Source organism: Zonotrichia albicollis, chromosome 3, assembly GCF_047830755.1.
Source record: "Zonotrichia albicollis isolate bZonAlb1 chromosome 3, bZonAlb1.hap1, whole genome shotgun sequence".
Taxonomy (NCBI): Eukaryota; Metazoa; Chordata; class Aves; order Passeriformes; family Passerellidae; genus Zonotrichia; species Zonotrichia albicollis.
The window spans coordinates 79,181,403-79,208,871 of NC_133821.1; the positions used below are offsets into that span (position 1 = coordinate 79,181,403).

Sequence of the window (27,469 nt, forward strand, 5' to 3'; positions counted from 1 at the left end):
GCACAGGAAGGAGCAGCGGTGGCACTGGCAGAGCTTGGAGCTCGGGGATGGTTTAGATGTCCCTGTGTGCCCAGGCAGAGCAGCCAGGCATTGAGGCAGCGAGTGGTGTCCGCCCACGGTCACCTGGAGGATGAGGAGCCGTGCCCAGGCTGCAGCTAGCTAAGTGAACCTCCTTCTAGGGTTAAACTGAGAAAATGCGGCTGGAGATCGGCAGGGGGATGCGCTGACTGGAGGGTCAGGACAGTGCTGAGGGCTGGGATAAAGCGGCCAGATCTGGGGCGGCTCTCCTGGGGCAGCTCCCCGAGCGTCTCCGGAGCTGCTCGGCTCTCAGGAGCTGTGAGAATGAGGAAGTTTCAGCTGGTAGGAAAACCGTTTCTGCTCCTTGAGAGTGTAGAAACTTGGAAGTGTCTAGAAATCTAACCTAAAAGAAAGAACCAGTCGAAAAATCCTTTTTCTGTTGTTCTTTATATAGGTCTTACACGCATCATGTGATTGTCTTCAGTAGTCTGAATCACAGCTGATTTAACATTTGGCACCGACAGTAGGAGGCCGAGGGCCGAAAGCAAGGGATGACTTTCCCGACGAGGCACACCGTTTAGGAACCACACCGGGGTTCCCCCCAGTTATTTCTCCGCGGCGCTCAGGCAGAGGCCGCCCGGCTTCCCAGGAGAGGCGGCGAGCCGCACGGAGCATGGTCGGGGAGCCCTGAGCCTCCCTCCAAGTGTCACTCCCCCACAGAGGCTCTCCCGCCGCGCCGAGCCCTGCGTGCTCTTCCACTTCCTGCTGCAGAGCCAGTTCTGCCGCTCACCTGGGAGAGGCAGGCAGGCCAGCAGGGAGGGTGTCGTAAAAGGAGGGAAAGCCGCCCGCCCGGCTGAGGAAGGAGCCCCGGGCGCGGCGGGGAGCGCGGGAGGCGCGCAGTCCTCTCGCTCTCCCGGGGCAGCCCAGCGCGAAGCTCCCTCGCCCGCAAGGTAAGAAGTGCCGGAGGTGCCGCCTCTCTCGGCCCCTGTCTGCCCTCAGCTGCTGACCCGCGCCGGGCTCTCGCTGGGGCTTCTTTCCCCCCCCCTCAAAGCGCTGTCTCGCTCGCTTTCTCCCCCCTCTCTCGGGTCATGAGAGCCCGACTCTCGCAGATGGTTGCAACATGTTTCAGCCATTTCGCTGCAGTTTGTTTTGTTTGCTGGTTCTTGTTCTTTTATTATTTTTTTTAAATCAGGAGGGGTTTGGGGTAAACGCTGGGGACGGACACGCCTGGTGTCGAAATGTCCTGCCTATTTACGTAGTTGCCTGGCAATGACTGGCGGCCGGGCCTGATCCCGATCCCGCCCTGCCCGGCTCTGCAGGCTCAAGGTGGTGTGTTGGCCGATGGCCCTTTCCTTCTCCCTTTACCTTTCCTTCTCCTTTTCCCTTTCCTTCTCCTTTTCCCTTCCCTTCCCCGTCCTGGGGACTGCATGGAACAGGTCTACAGACCTGGTGAGGGAGAGGTGGCTGCAAGGTGTGAAGGAAGCAGAATCACACATCGTTTTTCCCTCGTCCTCTCTATAGCCTTGGCACAGAAACACGTGGAAGCAAGGTGGTAGTATTTTTGTTAGGATAAAATCAGCCATATAAAACCTGCTCCCTTATAAAATCTGCTCCCATTTCACCCTGTTTCAGGTTTTGTAGGGTTAGCACTGGCTGGGCGCTGAGATTGGCACATCTGGGCCTACTGGTCCTCAACCACCACCAGCGACCCTGAAACCAGAAATTCCCATTTCCTGCAAGCCCTGGGTGGATCAAGGCCTGGACTGGCCACACCAGTGCCCCACCATGACCAGATGTTGCTGTGACACCCATGGTGGGTGATTCCAGAGACAGGGATGCGAGGGGCATGGGTGGCTGGGCCAGGGTGGGCAGGTGGCTGCTGCCTGCAATGCCATCAGCCTCTGAAGCTGACCTTCCTCTTGCTGAGGGCTGGTAGTGTATGGAAGCACGCTATATTTTTCATTTTTTTTATTTTCCAATGGAGTTGAGTTTTCTTTCTGTTTTCCTAAGGCAGGAAGCAAGGCACGTGCAGTGTCTGCCAGTGCCCCCCACCCCCAGCAGTGGCTTTTGAAGTTTGGCAGAGGGTGCATGTCTGAAGGATACACACATTTCTGCACGTTTCACGACTGCGAGCGAGCGAGGCTGTTCTCACGCCAGCTGAGGGAGACACGTCAGGTCCCGCAGGCTTCCCTCAGCCTCCCGCCGCCCACGTACCGCGCTGCAGAGCAGCCTGGGGGTGGGAGAGACATCAGCCCTGTGAAATACCAGGGGCTCCTCGGGAACCAGAGCCTTCAGTGTAAGGCATGAAGCTGTACTGAAGAAATTGAGGCTTCTCAGAGTAATCCTCTCATCCCACCCCACTGAGTCAGCCCCAGTTTTCTGACAGGAGTTTTGGATGTTCCAGCGCTATGGAACATCCCAGACTTGGGGTTCTTAAGTGCCTGTGAGAGTTTTATCAGCACCAGAAATGGGTAGGAAGTAGCCTCTGGAAAACAATCACATTTTTAAGGATACTGAAGATAATTGTAGATGTTTTCATATTTCACAAAGTTTAGAAAACTGCCTATATTTGAGGTGCCTGTTTGGATCTTGCTAGAGGGTGACACTAGTTTCTTACTGCTTACTTCCCAGCATTCCTTCAACATATATATTGATGTCTACACTAAAAAGGCAAAAAAATATCAGCTCTGCTCTAGCCTTTGCACCATGGATTGTCCAGTGAAGCAGTGTTAGTGCTGCAAAAGAGAATGTGATGTTTGCCATGCAGACATGATTTGAAGTATGTTCTCCTGGCACGTGTAGATTTTCCTGCCATGGCTTCAGAAAATACGTGAGAGCAACCATATAGCCAGAGGAACATTGTTTCCTTATTCTTTTTCTAATTTTTCCAGAAGTCATAAAAATAAGCATTACCTGCCCTAGAGAGCTAAAAGTCTGGGCTAGGAATGTGACATGTTGCCTTGGTCTTTGCTGTGGAGGGTACCCAAGGGAGAGGGTCAGCATCCGTGATGACAGCAGCTGAAATTGTCACAGTGAAGTGCAAAACTCCGAAGCTTGCATTTCCTTGGCAGTGCTTATTTAATTTGTAGACCCAAACCAGTTCCCACATTTGCACTTGCTCCTCCTGTAAGGATTTCCCTCTGGGATTTTTTGAGGAAAGTTGTGTTTAGTGTTTCTGTAGAGAGAGCAGCACTTAGAGCAAGTGTTCTTGCACACTTACATTCATCTCACCCCATGGCAACAGCATTCCTTGGGATCTCAGCATGTGCATCTTCACAACAGCTTGCAGATTCTGCATCCACTTACTCCCATCCTGCAGATGGATATCAGTAACACCAGGGAGCTCAAGGGATTCAGCCAAAGTACACAGGAATTGTTTGGAAATCAAGAAATACCTGTCTGTCCCCACCCCTTGTGATCTCAGCTTTGTCTTAATCTCTACCCATGCCATTCCAGAAATGCCGTGGCTGGCAAATAAAAAACCTTGTCCTTGTGTCTTGTGCACCAAGGAAGGTGAGGTTTCTTTCTCATCCTAATGTTTTCTGTTTTAACAAGGTAGACAAATAAAACTTTGATCAAAAGAGCAAAAATATTCTCCTCCTCTCCAGAAGCAGCAGAGAGCACAGCCATGCTCGTGTTGCAGTCTCTCTCTCTGTTCATGACAGAAGGTTTCTAATCAAAAGCAGATAGATGGTTAGTATGTGTGTTTTGGGACAGCGCATCCTGACAAGTCTTCCTGCTGGAAAACAGATGAAATAAATACCTGATGGATTTTGCAATCAGCTGCAGGAAAACACAGATGAGCTAAGCCCAACAGCCTTCCCCTTGTCCCCTTGCCTCTGTGGGAGGATTTTTAGGGGACTTTGGCCATTGCTTCAAACTTGGGTGCTCAGGCCTGTCTCTACTGACCTGCAGAAGAATTTGCTCCCCTTCATTGATGCTCTCCCTGCAGGTTTCCAGGAATGGCCATGGCCAGCAGCAGCTGGATGTAAGCAGGATTTCTGGGTGGCGTCCCCTGTCTCCGTGGCAGAAGCAGAGGAAGAAGCTCTCAGGGTGTGGGAATCCTCCCAAGGAAGCTGGAAGGGGGTTCTTCTCAGGAGCTTTAATCACTGAGCACCCACCCACAAAGGTTATTTGCTGAATTAATGCACATTGCAGAACTGGGTGTATAAGGAGAGGAAGGAAAAAGAGTGGTTTAAGGAGTTCCCTTGACATTTTTTGGGAGCAGTCCAGGCTCTGTCCCTCTAGGAAGGGCCTCCTTACTTTATTACAAGCAGAAATACATGCAGTGGCTCCAGCTGGTTATCAGTAATCTCCTGAATAGTCAGAGGTGCAGGGGGGATATTAAATTCTTGACGTTTTCTGGCAATATCATGAACTGTCTTGGAGCTGCAGTGTCTTTCCAAATGAGGTTGGGCACAATCTCTGCTCTGCAGCAGCCTCTGTGCCAGAGAAGGGATCAGGCTACAGGTTTCTGAGGGTATTTCAGTATGCTGAAGCATTCCTTTCCTCTAGTTCTTCAACACAGGAGACCAAGCAGGTAATTTTTCTGCCCTATGCCTAACTGTATTGGCAGGATAAGCTAACTAGAAAAGTCAAAGGAAGCAAAATGAAACTCAGCAGCACAAGGCATCATAAAATACAGGGATAATGGGCTCTTTTGGGTCTTTTTCCAAAAGCCAAGAATCTTCAGCTGAGCAAAAACAGCACCCTGAAGTACTGCTTTTGGAGGAGGATGTTTTTTAAATAATCTGTTATATTTCCAGCAGTGTGGGGATTTCTCTTGGGAATTCCCATCCACATGCCACTGCCGGCATTGCTTAAAAGATGTTCAGCATGTCCTGGGGTTAATTTATCCCAGGGGCCATTGCTACAGACAGAGCTCTGCTGTTGTAACAGCTTCTCTCTCCAGCCAGGGCTGCTGAGGGAGGAGGAGGAGGAGGATGAAGTCACTTTTCCTACTTTTTTAATGCCAAAGCCCTCATCCCCTTGGTGCCTCCTACCTTGATCCTGTGAGAGCAGGGGTTGTGCGTGGGTGCCCAAGCTCAGCTTTTGCTTACACCCTGCAGTGGGGTGTAAGCAATAGCCTATCTAAAAAAACCTAGAATTTTTTGCAGGTAAAAACATAAGCTATCAAATAGTTGTGTCTTCTGCCTGACCAAATTATTTCACTCAGGTATTTGGAGTAATTTTTTGAGGTCATGTTACACAGGAAGGAAATAAGGCTGCCTTTTAAATATTAAGTTGATTTGGGAGATAAAGAGGCGTTTATCCATTCAGAGTTTAAACTAATAGGAAAAACATTTTTGAAATATTCTGAAGCAAGGCCTTTGAAGAGTTTAGTGGCTGATGATTTTGATACAGTTTATTAGAATCCTAATATCCCTTCTCCAAAAGGCAGACTAAATACATTAAATAACAAACTTTAAGAAAGCAAACCTGAAGTTTCCTTGCCCATGTTGTTCCTTTCATTAGATTCATGCAGTTCATTTCATAGATAGTCTGATGTTAGCAATGGAACTAAAAAAAAAACAAAAAACACCAAGAACTTTGGAGGTTGTAGCCTCCAAATGAATTTAGTGACTTTTAATTCTCATCTGACACCCAATCCAAAACCTACAGAAGTCAATAGAAAGATTTCCATTTACTTCATTGAGCTCTGGATTGAGATCTCAGTTTCTCCACAGAAATCTGTTCTTGGCATGGTGCTAAACTGAAGGCTATTGAATATAGAGGATTCGAATTCAAAGTGTTTTCTAGTATTTTCACCCAGGTACTTCAGAGACCATCAAAACAGCATCTTGGTGTATGAGGCATTGCAAATTTGTTTCTGAAAAGTCAAGTTTGTGTGTTTGCTAGGGATTATATTGAATAGAGGCATGATCAGCCAATGCATGTGGCCTGCGAGGTGGAGCTGTACCCCAGTGCTCAGCTGAGTTGTGCTTTGTGAACACCAGGGTGAATTTTGCACAAGGAACCAGTTAACTGGAGATGCTCAGAGGGGGAATAAGGGATTGCAGTGTGATTTGTGCTGCTGGAGTGCAGTCATTCACTTTACTACCAAACCTACTGAGATATCCTCAAGTTGAAGCATGTCTGAGCAGGCTCTTCAAGGCCAGCTAATCCAAGGGTCAGGTTTACAAAACTGTTGAGGTAAGCAGAAGACAGATGCTTTGCAGGGCATTTGACACCTCTCCTTCACAGGTGCTTCTCTGTCAGGGGACCACTCAGCAGCTTTGCAGCCTGGCTGGTGTAAATCTGACTGTGCTGTGCTGCCCTGGTGAGTCACCATCCCAGGGCAGTCATCATTTAAACTGACTGTGACCAAAGGTCCCGGGCAAAGGACACTTGGCCACCCCTGCACAGCATCAAGTTCCTGACACCGGTGTGAGAGCTCCAGGTTTTCTCTTTCCGTCACGTCAGTTATGCCTGTTGGAAAACCAGGACTCAGCAGGCTTGGCTGATTTTTGTGACCTGTTGAAGAGGAAAAAGGGTGCAAACCTCAGGGAGAGACGAGATGGCGGTGAGCTGACTGTCAGCCTTTCCAGCCTGGCGCTGCTTTGGCACCAGACCCAGCTCGCTCGTGCAGGGGCTGCAGCTGTCAGAGCAGCAGCAGCAGCAGCGTGTGTGCTGTGCTGGTGCAGCTAATCGCTGCTCTGAGGACTTGCCTACATGGGAAAATTCACCAGTGTAATTATCCCACTGTAATTATCCCAGGATAACTCTCCCTGTGGATGTGCTTAATATAACATAGGGTATGTATGAATATATGGCAAATCTTCTGCACAGATGGGGTTTAAGTTACATAGAGGAGGAATGTTTACATTGCAGCCCAGCAGCAAAGCACAGTTTATATCCTACTTCCCAGCAAATGTTACACCCAGAATTTTCTGTGCCAGAGGTACTTTCAGGGGGAAGTACGTATCATTTGATCTGATCAGCAAAAATGAAAAGCCTCAACCTTGCCCTGTAAACATGGGGCACAACATTTGCTTTTACAGAATCACTGTGGAAGCCAGGGTAAAGGCTGGGAAACTGCTTGGTACCTCTCTGTGATCCTGTTCAACTCTTTTTTTATAGAGTGGTCATTTAAATTTGTTGTTCATTTGACTTTTTTGTTCAAAACATTGTGACTGAAATTGGGAGAAACCCTTGGATCTCTAGAAGTTCTTCATATACATTGTGATTTTGACTTTTTATACCAGGCTTTCAAGGCCAGATTCTTTCAAATGTTGTCATTCCCATTGCTTGAGTGCTTAGTCTCCTCTCCTCTGATAACTCTCCTACTTGGGATTTTAACTTCTTCAATCTGATATAAGGTGAATGGCTGGGGAAATGATGAGCACCAAGGGTGTTTTTCTATACTCCATGGTAAAGAAGAGAATTTGCTGGGAGGAAGCTGAGCTGCACCCTGTAAGAGGACAAAGGTGGCTGCACTTCCTGCTCAGCATTCACCCATCACTGCTGCTGTCATCCTAACTGGGTGAAGCTGAGGTGTTCATCATCAGGAGTCACTTGGCCAGATCAGATTTACTGGGATAGCAATCCCAAAAGGAAGTGATCATTTTGTTTTGGGCCCAAGTCAGTTCTGAAGGAAAGAGGAAAAAAATCCAACCAATAATTAATCTCTTTAAATTATCTTTTAATTTTCAACAATTCAAAATAATGAGAGTCATGTGATGGTAGACTGGAAGAAACAGTACAATAAATTAAGCAGCACTTGGAAACAAGATTTCAAGTTGAAATTACTCAGCTAAGTGTGTCATAAAGTTTAGATCTGATGCATCAGCTGTTATTAGAAGGTCAGGAGTGAAATAAATGCAAGTAGTTGTGTTGTCTGAATTATGCCTAAACCAAACCTCCAGACCTAAGTCTGATCTACTGTCAGGTACCAGAATTACTTCTGAGAGACAGTTCATCTGCTTTTGTTCCCCTCCAGTGTCAGCGGGAACAGTAGGTTTCAGAAATCACATAAAAACATTTGATTTGCGCAACACAATTTCCAAAACTTAAACTGCTATTTCTTTTCCAGCATCTGAGATAGAGTTATTTTAGGATTATTGCCCATGTGAAACAGTACCGTGTTCACAAGACTCCTTTTTCTTGTTTTCCAGTTTGCTGAGAAATCCTGGCCTTGCAGTAAGGCAGCTGACTCACTTCCGGTTCAACAAAAAACTTTGGAAATGGCCTCTGTGTCAGGTTAGTGCAAATTATAACTCCCTACTAGCTTCACTCCAGCTAACCCTCTACTTACTTGTTTTGCCAAAAGTCAGCCAGACCTTTCTTGCTGTTTTCTGCCATCTTTTTAAAAAGCATTAAAGATTATAAAGAATACATATTGCTCTTCAGTATTCCAGCTCACAGTCAGTGAAGGATGATGGATGACAGGATTTGACTCTGTGGCTGTCCATCTCCAGTGATACTTCTCTCAATTTTTCAGGCACTTTTGTGGGTCGAAGCATACCAGTCGAAGTGGATGAATCCCTGCCATTGTCCCAGTTACCTGAACATGTCTTGGAAAAGGCTTTGCAGCCTTCTGGAGAGGATATGGAGGATGAGGAGGCCCAGAGCTCACGTGTTGCTCGAGCACCTCAGGGCAATCTCTCTAGCCTTTGCAGAGCACCAGCACATCATCATTCAGCACTGTCCGTGGAGCCAGACAGCAGCTTGTGGTCAAAATATACTGATCCTGATGGAGGTGGACACTCCTGTTCCCCTGGTGAATCAATATCAGGAGTATTTCCCTCGAAGACACATTCTATAGCTATGGACAAGCCAGGCATGCAGCCAAGATCGCAGCTTTCAGCTGACACCAGGCACAAGTCCAGTAAACCAGAGCAGATCTTGTCTGATGTTCCTGAGGACTCACTGGAGGAGAGCAGCCAAGGGAGTTCACAGCCACAGCAACCCTCAGGAAACAGACTCCTGGCAGAGCTGGGGACTGTAGATACCGGGTACAACTCCCAGTCCCAAGACGTCATGGGCATCAGGCACCTGGAGCCCCCGTTACCGCTGGTGTCTGTGCTGAACCCCCAGGACCTCCCAGGACCACTGATCTCCAGGGAGTTTTTGGGCCCTGAGCACCAGCAGTGCCCTGTGTGCCACCACTTGCCCCATCCCAACACGCCCTCGCAGGCCCTCGGCTGCCCCAGGCACGGCTGCCCGGCACAGCAGCCCCCGCCAGGCCCGTGTGAGTAGCACCTCTCGCCCACAGCAGGTTCTCTGCCTGTGTCTCAGCCATCGGTCACTAAGGGCGTGTTTCCAGCACAGCATGCAATTGTTGAGCTCTTTAAACATCTAATTGCAGTCCATTTTACAGTTTCAGATTTTTGGGTTATGTGGCTGGACTCTCTGCTGCAAAACCTCTGAACCTCTTAAGTTAAAGAGGTCGCGGTTACTCATCGAGTGCAGGCGAATGATTTTGCTTAGAAACCAGCCTTTGTCGGTCACGCTGAGCATGCACAGCCTCTCCCTGCTGTTATTTCATATTCTAGTCATTTCCTTCCTCCTTGCACCAGTCATTCGGCAGCCTCCTATACCCACTCAATTCCTGTTGTTTTCATAGATGTCCCTGCTCCCCCTTGGATCCCCAAAGTTGAGAATTTCCTGCCAGGATCAGGATGGGAGGTTACCCTTGATCTCCATAAATAGTCTCTCCCAGCACTATGACCAGACTCACCCATGAGTTTTATTTCTATGTGAAAAGAGCGTGACATTCATCATCCTAATTTTTTTTTCTGTTGTCAGCTGAAATGAAAGCTCATTACTTAAAATGGAGCCCTCTCAGCTGCTGGTGATTGTGTTGCTGAACGCTGATGTGACTCCCTCAATATGGGCGTTCTGGCTCTGGGAGACTACAGTGCAGTTTGCAGCCTGCTATTAATTAGTATTCCTTTTCAGTCTCTGAGATTTTTATCTGTTATGAAGTGAGCTTTGAACATTCAGCAGCAATATCATTGTTTTAATATAATTTATATTACATTAGGCTCATGAGACCCTGACCTGTTTTGGGCCGGCTTTGTAATAAAAAGCTGTAGGCCTGTTCTGATAAACCTTTTTTTGTTTTTTAACCTTTTTTTTTTGACTCCACAGCATTTATATTGCATCTGCTTAAGTTTTGTTATTTCAGCTATGTGCTATAATTAGGTATATGAAAGAGAAGGGTTTCAGAAACTGGCTTTCCAGCTCTGATTTTGCAACTCTGCAAAGGGGAAGGGGCTACAGATGGGCTTTCAACATCTACAGCTTAACATTTGGAAAATGTGCTTTGGTTTTCCTTTCCTACCTTCTCCTTTCAGTTCAGCTCTAAGCAGACAAAGAGCTGGTTGCACAACACCCCTCACTATTTACCTCAGTTTACCTCCTCCACAAGCAGGCATCGTGAGAAGTAGGACATTTACTGAATGAGGACATTTTGTTTGAAGGCAGAAACTCTGAAAGGCTTTCTTCAGAAAAATCACTACCATTCCAGCCATATCCAGAGGGCAAAAAGAGTAAAGTAAACTCAGATGGCTGGAGCAGATTTGGTCAGGACCAAGAAGCTGGCAACTGTATTCCCGTTTCTCACATGCCTGCTGCAGCGTAAATCACCTCCTGACAGCTCCGTGTGTCTCAGATAATTGTTGGGCAGTGGCAACCCACAACAAAGCTCTGCACCTCCCCTGGGGAATAGCAACTGTGCCCGGAGGCTCTAAGCTGGCTGGGGCACCTGCTATTTGAGATACAACAACAAAACTGCTTCTTGAAGTCAGAGAAATGTTCACAGCAATGCCGTGTGCCCGGGGACCATAATTTCAGATATTTGTCTTTCAGGGATGTGGGGGTGTGTGGGCACACACGGCTGGCCACGCTGTGCTTTGAACTGTGGCTGCATCCAATACACCGTAGCAGCAGTCAGATCTAAAGGAAACTGGGGAAACATTGGCCTTAAAGCCTCCAAACCAAACCCTGTGTCCCAAATCCCTGTCACTTCGCCTAGAGCTGGTCATGAGGGATCCAGGAGGAAACCATATTGACTTGCAGTATCATTCTCCCAGTCCCTTTCACCCTGTCCTGTTGCAAATAGTTAAGAGAGGGGTGGGAAAATCTCCTGAAACAATCTCAACAAATACAATGTTGCTGACTCACAATTTCATCAGTAATCTGTGTAATTATGGGGGTGGTTGGAGGGATTTTTTTCTTTAGTGTTGGCTTCTGGAATTGGAGTATTTCATTAAAGCTTTGTTTTCTTTCTTTATCCTCCCCTTAAAAAAAATAAAAAAGATAGATAGTCCTCATGGCTGCTAGGGAAAGGAAGGCATGACCCAAAAATAGCTAAAAGGATTTTAGAAACCAGTTTTGGGGGAAAAGAGCATTTGAGTACTGCAGCTTTTAGAGACAGCTCATAACACCATAATCATGCAGTGCTAATAAGCCCTGCCAGGCTGGACTTTGATCTGCACACAGCAGCTTGGAAGTGCACAGAGCTGCTGCCTAATGAAAACCACAAGCAGAAAGACTGAGAGGAAAAAAAAAATTCCTTTTCCCCAATTGGGAAACAAACAGCTTACATTGCTTTCTCTTTCAGTTTATGCCAACAGTTCCACTGTACAATAGTTATTAATCAGTATTATGTGTGGCTAGCAACAGTAAAGGTTTTCAGAATTACTTGAGCAAAATTATCACTTTGGGCTTCCCCTGCAGCCTCTCGGATGGCAACGGGAGCAGCAGCAAGTCCTTAAAACATCACTTTGACAGAAAATTCACACAGGGTGAAGCAACAAACTAAGCGATTATTTTTCCTCTTTTCATTTACAATAATCACAGTCTGTTTAGCCTTAGTGTTGCAAACTGATTTGTTCCAGGATTTTGCATCTGCTTTCATGAGAACTTTGGGATGATTCATTTTCACAAGTCATTGCCAAAATGAAATTAAAAAAAAAGACCCTACCAAAAAACACTGAAGCACAGTAAGAACAGGGACAAGGCAGCTCTGAATGTTTAACTGTCAGCTGTCCCAACAGCCCAGCCCCGAGCAGGGATCTGAACCCTGCCGTATGTGGATGGGAAATAGCAAGCTTCAGACTCCTCCAAAACATTCCTTCATCTGGCTCCTTTCAGAGCGAGATACCTGCAAATGCCTCCAAACTGCTCAGTTTCCTGAGACATGCCTGGAAAGGAATAAACACAAACTGAGGCAAAAATGTGTTGGCTGAAATGATAGTTGCTGCCTTTATTTTCTCACCCTCCCAGATGGCAGAGCTCCTTACCAACATTTTGCTGAGCCATCGCAACCACTTCCTCCTGTTCCTGGACCTTGCATGCGAGTTATCCGCCCGGCCCAGCAAGTCATCCCCAATTACTCAAACCTCCGTGCTCCCAAAGGCACTGGAGAGCGACCACCCCAGAGGACGTGCTCCTCCCCTGGTCCTCCTCCATTCCCGTAAGTATGCCTGGGGGCGTGGGGGCTGTGGGAAGTGCAAGTTCCTCTGATCTGCTTTTGTGGGTTTTCAACCAGTAATTCTGAATCCTTGTCCTGTGAGCGTGCCCAGGCTGCAGGAGTACACGTGAGATGCTGGGTTGTTTTCTTTATTTGCTGTTTTACACCCAATGGGGGCCTCACCCTTTCCTAAAGGACTTCAAAGCCGGATACCTGAGAGGTTGTCAGAGCACACCCTGAAATGCATGCCTTAAGGAAGATAAATGCTTGAAGGTTAAATGGATGAGGGGTTGAAAAATATCTCCGTTGAAACCTTAGAGCTCTCCTGCTCACGGGCAAAGGTCAGTTTGGTGGCTTGCTGGGTGTTCAGCTTTACACTGTACCAGCCTGGGACAACTCAATCACTGGCTTCCAGTGACTTCCTTCTTACATCTTCTGTGGTGCAGAGAAAAAGGGAGGAAATCCCATCAGTTGCTGATATATCTCTGCACTGCAGTTTGCAGCCTTTTCTATGATTTTTCATAGCAAAATGTCTGGCACTTTTCATCCAGGGCTTTTTGACTAATACATTTTCAGATATTAATTACCAGGCCTTCGATCATTATAAGTATCTCATTAGCAGATGGGAAATCCTATTCATGCAGGATTGAAGAACAAATTGAAGCTTCAAGTTGTGAGAATATCTGAAATCAGACTGTTTTTATTCAAGTGCCACAATACTTGTAGAGGTGTTAAACTTGCAGGCATCTGTGCTTGAAAATGTCCACTTACGTGACATGGTCTTGGCAGGGAACTGTGAGAATGTGAAGGACAAAAGAGGGCAGACAGTTGAAATATCATTCTGCTCTGGCCTTTGAAAAATTAAGGACTGTAACAGAAAAGTGACAGCAGGATCAGGGAGTGCCTGCAGCAGAGAGAATTGCACTGAAGAGTTTGTATGAAAATGTAAAAATATTGGGAGATAGTGGGTATCCTTTGCAGTAGTAAAATTTAAAACCAAACTCCTGATTTTTGGCACATTTGTTAAGTAAGGTGGAGTTTTGGGAAGATCTGTAACTTAGCCACCAGGTAGTGTTTTTTGTGGCCATTGATGAGGCATGTGTTGCTTTTGCTAGTACTTTCTTGTGCTAAAAGGGATCCAGAATACTCAGAGTCTGTCCTGTGGCTGCGTGGCTGCTGCTTGCAGGCTGACTCCAGGAACAGCAGTTCTATGCTGGTAATGTTTGCCTATAGAGTATTTTGTAACAGAAAACATCTGCACCGAAATGAATAAACCAAATCTTAATGTGACAACAGAAAACATGCTGCGACCAGCCTGTCATCATTCATTTAAGGGAGGCTGAGGAAAAAAAGAGAGTGGTCTTGATTGACTAAGCATCATGGCTCTGTGGGGAAAAGCTCTCAGGGAAACCTAAAACTCATCCAACAAATTCAACCCAGCAGACTGCAAGCACACCTCACATAAAAATCTCTATAGATTCACCTTCCCGTTGACTTAAAATCTGAAGCCAAAGTGTAGGACAAAAACTGCTAAGCTTCCTAAAATCCTCCCTCTCTGTCTGTTTGCTACAATGGAGAAGACATTAGGCAAGGTTATTGCAGGTCTGGAATGCCAGTCCCTGACATGAGAAACTCTTGCTTGGGTCTGTCATTGCTGCTCAAGAAATTAACTTTCTTCCCTTTGGCAAAACATTGGGTTTGTCCAAGGCTGGAGGCCCTCCAGAGCTGGATCTGGAGCTGGAGTGCCCTTGTAGACCCATTTTCCCAATTTCCAGCTTTCTCTGAGCCTCTTGCACTGCACAGGACTATGAGAGCATCTGAGGTGCCATGAAGGGTTCTTTAGATAATGGGAAGACATTACCCAAGGGCCACCCTGCTTCCATACGTGCATAACAACATCCATGACATGCCACTATTTCTCACTCAGAAACAGCCTTTGCTCCTGCTAATTGCAAACTGAACAGCTTTCAGCTATGATGTGCCTTACTTCCTGTGATTAATGTTTCTCTGATAAACTGCTTCTTGTGATGGCCTGTCACCAAGGTATCCGTTCCAAAGACACTGTAATAACTAAGCAGATGTGCTGAGCCAAGCATTTCTGCAAGAACTTTTCATAGCTAATACGCAGATAAAGTTCTTAGTGTGTTATTAACAGGAGAATAAATTCTGAATTTTGCCTAAAAATAAGTATTTTCCAAATCCTCCATTGCTTTTCTTTGTAGAAACCAGCTATACAACCAGCCACCCAACGGTCAGCTGCCCCCCAAGGCCTGTGGACCAGATGAAGCATGTGGTTGTCCTTCTGACAATTTTCCATCTCCAGCTGCTGTCCCAAGACCTCTCAGCAACCCTGCAGCCAGGGGAACTCTGAGAACCAGCAATCTGCCGGAGGAGTTGCGTAAGTGGTTAGCAAATTTGTTCTGTGCAAGATTTTACAGCATGGCCCAACAGCTTTAGGTGGGAGAGCTCCAGAGTGGTTAAGGGGGGGAGGAGAAGGCAGGGGAAATGACAGTAAGACAACAAGAAAAGAAAATACCAAGTGTCACCACATCTCTTGGGTGTGAGTGTCTGTGTTTGGTGGGATGGAATTACCCCCTTGAATCCTGAAAACAGAGTGGTCATTAATTGCTTGTTATTTTGTTTACAAAAGTTAATACTGTTCAGATTGTTTTCATGACTCCTTGCTAAACAGGATGTCCCTTTGAGGCAGGAGGGGCTGGAGCTTACAGTAAAAGACTAAAAACAAACAAAGCCTGGGGGATAAAGTGTTTCTGCCTGTCCCAAACCAGACAAATATGTTGAACCCTGACCTCAGTTTCTCCCTGAAATGGTGAGTTTGGAGAGGGCTCTGGGACATGCTGAGGCCAGCACAGGCTCTGACTGACATGCCTCTATTGCCACCAGCACCATAGATGCATTCACCTTCAACTCCTAGGGGAAAGTTAGGTTTCAGAAAAATAACTTATTACTGAATGCCAATCTGACTAGTACGTGAGATGTACCATTGCTGAGAACCCTCCACAGCTCTCCTGAGGTTTTGATTTTTCCTTTATTCTTCATTCTGCATATCACCTTTCAAATCCAGAGAGTCACACCTTTTCTGGCCTGCAGGGGAGTGAGTGATGATACCAGATGCCACTCTTGGATAAACCCTACTTTATCAGTTAGTGTGTCCTAGATGGAGGAATTACTGGGTAAAACAGGGTCATCTGTGGTACGTGCACAGCTGGATTAGATCAGCCAGCTGTTTTACCCTGATGCAAAGCCATGAAAACCCCTCCCACAAGGGCAAGGGTGTTGCTGTCACCAGCCATGCATCCTGCCTGCACAGGGTGTTAATGCTGCTCCAAGGACAGGCAGTGTGAATGCATAAGGGCCCCTCCAGCTCTGTCATATCAGTGGCTCTGGGGAAAGCTGTGCTGGCTGCAGCCAGTGCAGGCAACTCCAGCTGTGGGTGAGAGCCCAGGCTCAGGTATGCCCAAGCATGGGAGAAAGCAGCTCTGGCCACAGGGCAGGGGGAGCAGCAGAGGGATTTACCCTCTACAGCTTGCCAGTAAGGCCAGGAGGAGCTCAAATGTAGAGCAGGGCTTTGTGACAGGGGGTTGGTTTCAACACTGAGCCACTGAACTATCCCACATCCATTTTGTAAACAATCCAAAGAGACCTAAGTGGGCAGAACCTGCAGCGTGGTGGAGAAGGAGGGCTGTGACAGTCTCAGCCTCTGTATGGTGTATTTAAAGAGGGCTGTGACAGTCTCACCCTCTGAATGGTGTATTTAAATGTGTTATGTATTCATACAGACTCTCTCTCCCAGGCAAGGTTTTTATAACCTACTCGGTGGATACGGCAGTGGAGGTTATGAAATTTGTGAACTTCCTGTCTGTAAATGGATTTCAAACTGCTGTAAGTATTCCTTCCAGAAAAAATAGCTTTCAACCAGGGAAGAGGTTTTTTTAAAAAAAGGAGAAGCAATACACTGTCCATTTAAATGTTTTTCTGGTTATCATCACATTTTGTAGGCTAAAGAAGATACAGATAGGACGAACTAGCCTCAGTTTTGCAAGCTGTAACTTAAATGATCTGCCTCTTTCTTTGTTCTTTTAACTGAATTTTGTACTTTGAAATATGCTTTTATAATGATCCTGGAAAATTTCACTTAATGACACCAGATGGGCAATTAATATGAGGTTTTGTGAGCTATTCCATTAATATTGTCTCATATTTGATCTGTAATATCAGGATTACAAAAGGTCAATTTTATGTTCTTCCCATCCTACCTTTTATTTTCTCCAATGCTGTTATATCATTGATTCTTCTATATAGATGTGAGTAACTTTCTGCTGGAAAAGAACTAAAAGTAGATTCTAAAATTCACACAACTTAATGAAACAGCCTATCTCATGGTTTCGTTTGCTTTGTTATCCCTTTAAAAGTGATTTTGCTTTGTTATACTTTTAAAAGGGATTCTGAAAATCATTGGCCTGAAAAGGTCTGTGTCATACTCTCTAATCCCATAAGCCATTCTGATTTTTACTGAATTTCTCATGAGTTTGCTTCATCTTAGAGGCCCACAGAGGCTCTAGGATTCAGTGTTCATCAAAATCTTGATTCATATTTTCTTATTTCAAGAGCATATGCTACCTGACCCCTCAACCTTCAGTCTTTGGCTCCAATTCAGGAAAGCATTTAAGCAAGTGGCTATCATTAAACTGAATGAGACTCAGTGGGGAGCTTTGCACATGCTTATTTATTTTCATGAATCAAAGATTTTTTTTACAGAGACTGCAATTATGCTTCTCTCCAGCAGTTCTGTACTATGACCAATTCCTAAGGAAGCTTCTGGGCACCATAGCTTTATAGACTAGAAGGCTCATTAATGGCACCTTTGCTGGACAGGCAACACTTGGAGCCTGTTGCAGAGTAACAAATACAGCAAAATGGCCCCAAAGCAGGGAAACAAGTGGGCTCTCTGCATTCAGAAAGGGAAAAAGAAAGACTTGAGACATGAGAGCAGATCATTGCTCCTATCTCAAAAACTTTGAAAGGTTAATCATTACTCCATTGGTCACAGTCACTGATTGCTGGTTCCTGGGTTTACTGGCTGTGCAGAGAAGCCAGCAGGGTTGCTCATATTCAGTCCTGTGAAGTCTGTCACTGAAGTCTGGGTAACTGCACCCGCTTATCAGTGACCTGGCTGACTTCCCACCACACACCCTGAATATTTAGTTCAATATGAAGCTAAAGCTTCCCACTCAGTAGACCCTTGCAGTCAGAAAACAGCAGGCATTTGCAGCTATACAGATGGAGAAGGTGGGCAGCACCTTGTTCTGTCCAGTAAAAAATGCCTGGGAGCTGGGGACTGGCAGGGCAGCCAGCCAAAGGGCCACTGAGTGGGAGCCCAAGGATGTGCCTGCAGCAGCCCCTCTCTGCCTGCTGCCTGTCCAGCTTGATTCAGGCTGCATGGAAAGGGGAGAAGTACATGTTCACATTTTTTTTTCCTAAGGAAATTGGGAATGCTTGTCATAAACAAAGAAAGGAGTAGGTGCTCTATCAGTGCTCTAAAATGGGGAGGAAAGGTGAAGGGATGCTCACTACAGACTTTCATTCTCTTGCAGATTGATATCTTTGAGGACACGGTACGAGGTATTGACATCATTAAGTGGATGGAGCGCTACCTAGGTGATGTATGTAAGGGCAATTTAACCTTGTTTATAGCAGAGGTGACCTGAGGAAAATGGTTGAATTATTCTAATACACAGCAGGGACAGAATGAAAATGCAAGACCTTACTGTTGTTGTCCCTGCCCCTGCAGAAATGGCAGAGGTGTTGCAGAGAGAGGCGAATCTCTCTCACATCTGTATCTGATGGTCCCAGAGCTCTTTCTGTAAGAAATGAAGGGCTAATCCTGGCATTCTTGCAAAATTCTATTGCTGCCTGTTACATCCAGCCTGAAGCTGCTATTGGAAAAGTTATTCCTCCATCCCATTTTTAAATAGTGGGGTTTAGCTGTGCTTGGTTACAATGATACCTGTATTTCATCCCAGGCTGCATAGTCATGGCTAATGTTCATCCCTCTTACCTGTAGCTTTTACACTGATATCTAAAATGCTGAAGGTTTCTTCTGGATAAACCATCCTACATTCAAACTGGAAATTGGTATTCTCTTGGTTGATATACAGATTTGCTCTCATCACTCGGTATCTATCTAGGCAGTAAAACATTGATTTATCTGCTGCCAGTGCTGTTCCCTGCAGCAGCAACTTCCTCTGAAGGTCCCCTGAGCAGTGAGTGCACATCTCCTTTAGGATCAAGCCGAGTGGTTGGACTATACCAGCACAGCTGGGTGCAAACTGGCAATTCTGTCACTGGACAGGAGCCATCATGGGCTGCCTTCCTTGGATTCTTGCCTTGTTGAGTGTCGACTGGGTCTCTGACTCACTCTGGCCAGATCTCCATGGTTCAGGAACAGGATGACAAAAGTGCTGGACCCTCCTCCACCTGAGCAAGGAAACACAGCCATCTGAGGCAGCCCTACACAGGTTTCCTGCAGGTGTCCATGCAGGCAGGATACAACTGCATGCAGAGCCAGCCTGGGACCTCTGCCATGGAAATGCAGTCATGCCTACTGGGGCTTGCATCAGGACAAATTAGGCTGGGGCTCACTGTGTGTAATGTAGGTAATGAAACCAGAAGACAGGGTGACTTTGCTTTTGCCAAAAACATCATTATCACTTAAAATACAAGCTGACAGATCTCCTCTGGGACTTGTGCACAGTCAGTAGGAGAAACCAGTACGTGCAGAGAACAATCTCCTGCCTCCACCTGAGGATCTTTCTCTGACTACCCACCCCAGAAAAGTTTGGTTTCCCTCACTGACTGTAGAGGCAGTTTCTAACTTCAAAACCCTTACATGTGTGTGGAGGAAGGGACTGCTTGGACACAAGCAGAGGAAAGTGTGCAACTGGGCATGTCTCTTGCAAACCCTCAACATCTGTAAGTGCTTACACACATGTCAAGCACAAGCAAAAGTAATTCAGGAGTATGTTGAACCAGTGAAAGGGATAATGGCTCCTTACCATATTTGACCCTATGGTGGGGCAGATTCTCTTGATACAGCACAGAAGGAAAGAGTTAATTACATGCCTGGCAGACTGTAAGATTTGGAAGCCTTACACAGGCTTCATGTGGTGGGGATGAAAGGCAGGCCCCAGGTAAACACAAGTAGGAAGCTTTCATCTGCTGCATTTCAACTGGCCTGCCATTAAGGAGGAGAGATGTTTCCCAGATATAAAGGATGGCCCCTCTCTGGAAACCTGAGCTCAGTGTGGGGCTGGGATTAAACAGGTCAGAGGCAGGATCTGGGCTGTCCTAGCAAGGTGGAGGAGCATTGCCTTCAGCCCATTGTGACAGAGCTGCCAGGTACCCCTAAACCTGCCCAGCCCAACCACAACAGCCCCCTTCTCTACACAGCCACCTCTCTGCACACTTTGCCACTAAGATCAGCAAGAAAAGAGATAATTTCTGCCACTGAGAGCCCTAGAAGTAGCTTCCACAGACCACTGTCTTTAGCAGCTTTTTGTATAAAATGCCATAGATGACTAAAGAGATGCACTTCTACATAAGCTGTTGGAAAACATTTGGGTCTGAATTTAAAGACAAAAGTTTTCTGTGTATGCACATAGACACTCTACACTGATAAAAAGTAGCTTTTTATGACAGGGATTCCAAGTGTCAACTGGTAGCTGCTAATACATCTCTTGACATTTAGATTTTCTATATTGAGCTGTTGAGAAATAACGAGGAGAACGAGTGTGTGAGTTCTCCTGTATTTCCTGCCAGAATGAATGAGATCCTCTTGTATTTGCCAGGAACACAAAGATCACTTAAAACACAAACTGGCAGATTTCCGATCTGCCTCTACCAAACACGCTGCGTTCCTCAATTTCATGAAAGTGCTTTTCTCCCTAACAGAAGACCGTGATGATAATCATAGCAATCAGTCCAAAATACAAACAGGATGTGGAAGGGGCTGAATCCCAGCTGGACAGGGATGAACACGGCTTACATACTAAATACATCCACAGGATGGTAAGCAAGGACATGCTTTTGCTGTTTTACAAAGACTGTCTCTTCTTCTCAAAAGACAAATCTGTCTCCAAATGGCAGGTTCTTTGCTTTGTTTTCCCTAATCCCCATAGTTAAACACCCCTCTTTGGAATTCATTAATCCTTCCTCTCATCAGCTCCGTATGCTCATTAACATCTGCTAAGAGGTTCAAGGAAGAAAAATCCTATTAAACATGCTCATCTTATTTCTTCATATTCTTTATTGCTCGGTGTTTTTCCCCTCCTTCACCTTCTTGAGCCCTTGTACAGCCTTGAGCACAATCGTATCTAACAGTGCCTGACCTTCCTCCTCTAAACCAGCCCCTGTTGCTTCAGCCATCCTGGAGCTGAGATCTTTTCTTAGGCAGCAGTAGAGCTGACTGAAGGATGGAATTGCAAAGCAAAGGCCAGAGATGCAGTGTGGGGCTCCTGGGGAGTGCACAGAGGTGCCAGAGGACCAGACACCCATCTCCACAGCCTGTGACAGGATGTACATTTAGCCCAGAAGAGCCCATAGAGCCATGAAGCTGATCCTTTCTGCCTTGGTTTGCAGCTAGCTGCCTTTCTCAGCCTGTAAGCCATCTGATCCCCAGCTGGAATCTGCAGTCAGGTTTCTCAGCAGCTGAGCTCTCAGCAGTAGCTGGCTGTCCATACCAGCCCTGGGATGCCTGTGTCCAGGGCCGTGGGGAACAGGCTGGGCCCTGGCTCAGACACAGACCTGGCCTCTGGCTGAAATCTTTCACCATCTGTAGGCCAAACAGGGATGTTAGTCAAGTCAGGCTGCACCAGTTCGAGATGGATTTCATGCGATTGCACCTGCAGCTAAACCCACAATTATTTCACACCATGAAACTGAATGTTCAAGAAATGTTGACAGATCTTTCCTGTATCCTTTCTGTAGCAATGAAGAATTAGATTAAGTGGCCAAACCAAACAACACCGAGTCCACCAGCAATAGATCAACTCATTTAACAGAAGACAGTTTAAGTAAGCAAGGAATGTTTTTATACATAGGGTTCAGATGCATGCAGAGAAAAACTGTTGTGTTATTACAATAAAACTGGCTTTTTGTTCTGTTCTAGATGCAGATTGAATTTATACAGCAAGGAAGTATGAACTTCAGATTCATCCCTGTGCTTTTCCCAAATGCCAAAAAGGTAACATACATGCATGCTTATATACTTTCCACATGATTAAGTGCATATTATTTTGATCACAGTGCAGCAGATGGAATCTTAAAACCAAAACACTCAATTTCTTGGTTCTTAACAGCCTGCAAGTAATATTCAAAGCTTATAGCTTTATGTATTCCAAAGTTCATAGGTTTGTGTACATGCAAATAAAAAACATTTCATCCACAACATAAATCAGCATATAAATGTATTTCTGATTATGAATGTACAGCTAAAACTCCAATTGCCTTGTGCACTGAAAGAATTTAAATGGAGAGGGGCAATCTATCCAGGAAGCATGCTTTTTATATTAATCCTTTTATAATTTGTCCAAATGCAATGCTGATGAGTGAGATGGGCAGGATTTATGACTGATGTGAAGAGAGGGTCTGGAAGAGGGTGTGTTGAGAAAATAAAGAGTATAATAAATACTAAAGTACTAGGCTGTTTCTTGAACTGTGACGGGCCCATCAAAGGCAAACTAAGATTTTTTAGGACTTGCAATTTCATCTGCCCTCCTTACTTGTTTTGAAGATTCATTTGAGAATAAGAAATAAGTAATGCAACAGGTTCCTATCTCTTCTACCTCACTCAGAAAATCTCTTGGATTTTTACAAAGAAAAAAATATTAAAAGACCTCAGTTATAGTTTTCCCAATCTCCTGCATTGTATCCATGTTTACTTTGCATAACTAAATGCTTTGTGCACTGTTGGTTAGCTATCATGTTGCCCCTAGGTACAGCTGCATTTTTAAAAAGTGTAGTAAAATACATTATATTTCTTTGGGTGCCCAAATTTTCTATCATCAAAATTTAAACAATGTTATCAATGGTTTAAATTTTATCAAGGCTGTGCAGTCCCACCACACTTGTGGAGTTTAGTGTAATGAAGTTTTTTATTTAAGCAGCAATTTAAGGTCAGAAATTTGAAAATATGTCCCTGGGTTTGTAAATTATGTGAGGTCCTGTGGGTTGAACAGTACCTCTGGTATTTCATGTCATTCAGATCCCTTCCTGAAGGATCTCAGTCTGCTGTTTACCTTAAGTAAGTACCTGGGAGACAGCAATGGTGGGAACTGGGCAGGCCAAAGGCAGAGAAGCACTCAGCATTTTTTCAGCCAGGGTTTGATGGGGGAAAAGGGCTCCTGACCTTGGGGCTACTTGAGTGCCCACCATGTGAACAGACCACACAGTCTAGAGCCACTTGGCACCTTAAGGCTGCAGAGAAAAGTGTTCCAGGAGGCACTGTAGCTGTTTTGGGGCTCTGAGACAGAACAGTAAGTTATGTTAATTTGGGCTCAACTTTATTTCTTAGAAGACTCTTTAGTGTATAGCAGCAGTTCTCTCAGACAGTGGTCTGTAAGGAATTTCCAGGGTTGGTTTATCCAGCTGCCTCTATCAAGGCATCAGGCTCCTGGAATCCTTCCTGTCCCTCCTCTGTAGTCCACATAACCCTTCAGTTTTTCAAGAGGTGCCATTCTCATTAAATTATGCAGATCAGCATTTTCTACTGCTGTTAAGCTTTAGTCTCTTTCTCAGCATAATCCTTTGGTACATCACCTACCTTCATCTAGCTGCTTAATGGTAATGTAACTGAGGACATCATGGGTGGAAGGAGAGCACCAGAGCCTGAACAAGTTGCAGTAATGAAGTCTGGAGGCAGTCAGAGGAAGTGAGGTACCTAAAAAACTGCCAAGTACATGGACAATTGGATGATGTTGGCAGGCAAATGACTTCAATTTTGTCTTTTTTGTACTGTCCTTTATACGTTCAAGTGTTAGCATAGCTGGCAGTGGAAAAAAGCAGAAAATTAGGATTTGGAGGTTTCATCTGGGGATGGGGCTATTAGATGAGTTAATCTCATACACAGCACATCATAAAGCACTGCTGGTATGTGAAAATTAGTCGACCTCCAACAGGAAAAGATCTGTGTGATCCAAGGAGCGTTCATTAGGAAACTGAATAATGAGGCGAGGAATGCACAACACGCGTTTAAGGTGGAACTGGCATTTCCAGCTTCCAGTCCTACTGCTGAAGGAAACATGGGTCTTGCTGGTTCAAGGTTTGCATCACAACAAACCATAGAAATGTGTCCTTCTCCTCTGGAGGAAGCTTAATGCTTTGGTCATCACCTGATGACCAAAGCATTAAGCCAAGATGGCCCCATGCTAGAGGCTTCCTCTGGAAGCAGCCAAGGGGTGATGAACAGGGCTGGTGCCAGGGAGGGCAGGAGATGTCAAACCATGCTCTGCTGTCACAGCCCTGAACAGTCCTGTCCCCTGCATCAATGCACTCTGCCCTCTTCCTACTAGTCTGAACTGTGGAGTTATCAAATACTCTCCCTATGGCATAGAGAGAATTTCCTCTCAGCTCACAGATACACAGCCAGATTTTAAACATGTAAAGGACAGTAACAATTTTCCCATTACTCCCACCTGCAGTGACAGATGCTGTTGTGTGGCAAGGAAAAGCCCCTTTCTCACTCTGGATAAAAACAGCAGCTAGAGCTACCCTTTACCCCTACACACCTCCCTCAAGTTAAAACTTTTGCCAGAGCTGATTCATGTCCAGGTGCTTTTTGCACTGATTTTGTTATGGAGGGGATTAAACAAAACTGCATGAGCAGTTTTGGAAGCAAGGCACAGAATTTGTCTCTGGATGAATAGCACCTCTCTCATGATATCCCCACATGCTGATTTCTTACCTACTACTCATTTCTCACACTAATTTCCTTCTTAACTGAGTTACCCACATGGACATCTATCAAATGCATTTCTGCAGTCTAGACTGACTATATCTCCTGTATTTCCTTTGTCAAAAAAATGTAGTTTCTTATCAAAGGTAGAGAAAGGGCTCATTTGGTAAAACCCCTGCCATATTTAATTGCGTTTCCTTCTATAGCTCTTAACAAGATTTAGTAAAGAAACAAATTCCATGTAACAATGGTATGTATGTGCATGTAAACATAGTTATCTTTCTTTCTCCCAGTCACATATGAGTCTCTTGGCCAATTCCAAAGAGCTTTGTCAAAGGATTTAAATTCACAAAGATTAAAATCCGTTCCTATGCCAAAATAAAAAGACTAGCAGGTGGAGGCAAGAAGCCTTATTTTTGCTCCTACCAAAGGGAATGCTGTGGGATCTTACCCCTGTGCAGTGAGATGTCCATCTGGAAGAACAACCTTCACTTTAGGAGACCAGTGACCAAAGCCTATCCTTTCTCAGCCACTGGAGAAAGAGGAAGGTCAGGTTTGATAGATACCTCTGCCAGTCACAAAGCTGCTTGTTCAGCAGCCTAGGTGAGTTCACACTAATGGATCTGTAGGTGCCTGTGTGGCTCACCTCCTTCTTCTTATACATAAATCCTGTAGCTCTAACAGAGTGGCTGCATCAAGTACCACAAACTGCTCCCTGAGCAAGGAAAGTGATGCAGCCTTTTCCTACAGCTGTACATGCCAAGGAAAAGACAGCCAATTTGAGAAGCAGGATCATGGCAATGAAAGGTTTGGACTGCAGCTCGGCTGTGTGCTGGCAGCAGGATGTGTGCAGCCCATGCCAGGGCATCCCCTGGCGAGGTGCCAGAGATGTGCATGCCAGCAGCTTTTTGCTCTGTCCTCATGGAGCTAGCTCCACTAGCTTGACAGGAACTGTGCTGCTCCTAACAGGGGTAGTCTTGGGAAAACACTGCTAAATAAGAGGTCCAGGGACCAAGTGCTGGATGTCCTGGCTCCTCATGTTGCTTACCTGCTGTCTCATTTTGGCTAGGTTCTGGTGTTTCCAATTCCAGAATAAATCTCTGTCTCATGGTGACCATGAACTGGTTTTGGTCAAGGATCTGTCCCTCTGTTAATTAGTGGTATTATAATAGCCCTTCACCCCTAACATCTAGACTGTTCATATGGAAACTTCCCAAGGCTGTGGGAACATGGGAACATGTGGTCTGAGCAGGCTCATCTCCGTTAGCTGGCTGTCCCTCTCCAGTGCCATGGTTGCACCCAGCTTCATTATGTTAATGGACATTAGCCAAGCCCTGTGAAGAACTGCACCTTTTCCAGGGTGCAGGGAATGGTGGAAGTTTGACTCTGCTAATCTGGACATGCATTAGTCTCTCCTCAAGCTCAGCATCAGCCTCAGCCTTCTGCTCAGTTGGTCAGAGCACACTGTGCTTGGTGAAGAAAGGTGCAAGGGGAGGGGGAGAGGGCTGCCAGCATGTGAAGTGTTCCTGTGGGGTCCCAGGCTTTCTCTACTGGTCCTCATCCCAATACTGAACATGCTGTATGGATTCTTTAGCAGCTACTAAGGTGGCAGCCTTTCCTTGCTAGGAGCACTGAAATCTCTCCTCTCCCTCTCCCTCTCCCTCTCCCTCTCCCTCTCCCTCTCCTCTCCTCTCCTCTCCTCTCCTCTCCTCTCCTCTCCTCTCCTCTCCTCTCCTCTCCTCTCCTCTCCTCTCCTCTCCTCTCCTCTCCTCTCCTCTCCTCTCCTCTCCTCTCCTCTCCTCTCCTCTCCTCTCCTCTCCTCTGTTTATTTTCACAAGCTTTTCGATGCTTGTCATTGACATCAGACTTCCTTTGAAACATGATGAAATTAGCCAATGTGATGGCAGAAGAGAGACAGGCAAGCTGTGGGATCACACAAAGTTCATTTATTTAGGAACCCAAATACAATTCTGAAGCCAAATTAACATTTCTTGTTGTTACAGGAAGTGCCTAGAACAGACAGAATTAAATCTTCCCTGGCAGGGTGTGACAGAATCTGAAAGATTCTGGTAGAGATTCAGAAGGATTTATGGGATTTAGCTTTTATTTTCCTTGTGTTTTCTTTCAGGAGCACGTGCCTACCTGGCTGCAGAACACTCACATTTATAGCTGGCCAAAGAATAAGAAGAACATCCTGTTGCGGCTGCTGCGGGAGGAGGAATACGTTGCCCCTCCAATAGGACCTTTACCAACACTCCAGGTTGTGCCGCTATGAACATTTTAACTTCAAGCACACCACGAGTGGTTGTTAAAGGCTTGTTCCTGGCAGGGAGCCAACACTCTTGCAGATGGCTCTTTTTGATGACAGAAGACACTCTTTCTGCTAAAGGAATTGGTTGTCTTGGGTTACTCAGGCTCAGCTTGTTCTCTACCATGTTAAACATATATTTCCAAAGCTGATGGGGCAGAACTCTCTTCTCTAGATTTTTTAATAAGCTACAAATGGAAAGAATGTTTTATTTTAACATCTGGTTTTAACATATTCCTTTTATTAGTCATTATAGCAAACAAATACCAGAAATAATGTTGCAATAAGTGTAAAATAAAAATTACATCCTCCTTTTTGCTCAGGGTTTCTTTAAAGATATTCCTGCTCTGTATAGCAATATTGAACCATCAATTTGTATATACACTATTAAATATATTTGCTTTTTGTAAGGCAATCTTATATACCATGTCCACTTCTATTATTGCTGGGGACAATGGAGAAATGGGTTGGGTAAGGCAGATTTTCCTCAGCCTGTCTTGCATAAAGACAGGCTCTTGTCATCTTCAATTAGAGGACTTTGAGATCTGGAATCTCTAGAGTTCCCTGTCCTTACAGCTTGGTCCCTCACACCTCCAGCCTGCTGCAGCAATAGTTCCCACAAGGAGAGCTGAATGCATGCCCATGTGTGCTGCCAGTGCCATGGAACACTGCAGTGTTTTTTATGGCAGGCCTTCAGCCTCACTATTGCTCTTCAGCCCTTATTTAAAACAGAGCATGTCAAAGGACAATTGGC

General features: G+C 45.5%; 1 protein-coding gene across 9 annotated transcripts; it reads left to right on the forward strand.

Annotated features, from left to right (window-relative positions):
* On the forward strand, positions 1–27,152 carry TRAF3IP2 (TRAF3 interacting protein 2). 9 transcript variants are annotated; one of them, XR_003379870.2, is made up of 11 exons: positions 1–968; positions 8,133–8,217; positions 8,459–9,208; positions 12,250–12,439; positions 14,659–14,834; positions 16,251–16,339; positions 18,052–18,115; positions 20,408–20,524; positions 21,443–21,528; positions 21,624–21,698; positions 26,536–26,592. XR_003379870.2 is itself a non-coding variant. In XM_074537946.1 (11 exons), the coding sequence occupies exons 3-11, from the start codon at positions 8,202–8,204 to the stop codon at positions 26,680–26,682; spliced, it is 1,629 nt and encodes a 542-aa protein (XP_074394047.1). In that variant the 5' UTR covers positions 4–968; positions 3,971–4,147; positions 8,133–8,201; the 3' UTR covers positions 26,683–27,147. The 9 variants fall into 9 exon arrangements, 6 of the variants coding, with proteins under 6 accessions (XP_074394047.1, XP_074394045.1, XP_026648006.1 ...); XR_012579659.1 differs by having other exon boundaries at positions 2–968; positions 18,052–18,120; XM_074537946.1 differs by lacking the exon at positions 21,443–21,528 and adding an exon at positions 3,971–4,147 and having other exon boundaries at positions 4–968; positions 18,052–18,120; positions 26,536–27,147.
* The last annotated feature ends 317 nt before the right edge of the window (positions 27,153–27,469 follow it).

Coding starts and splice junctions, on each gene's coding strand:
- TRAF3IP2 (XM_074537946.1), top strand. Junction 16,340..18,051: donor TAAATGGATTTCAAACTGCT/GTAAGTATTCCT, acceptor ATTCTCTTGCAG/ATTGATATCTTTGAGGACAC. Junction 18,121..20,407: donor TGGAGCGCTACCTAGGTGAT/GTATGTAAGGGC, acceptor TCTCCCTAACAG/AAGACCGTGATGATAATCAT.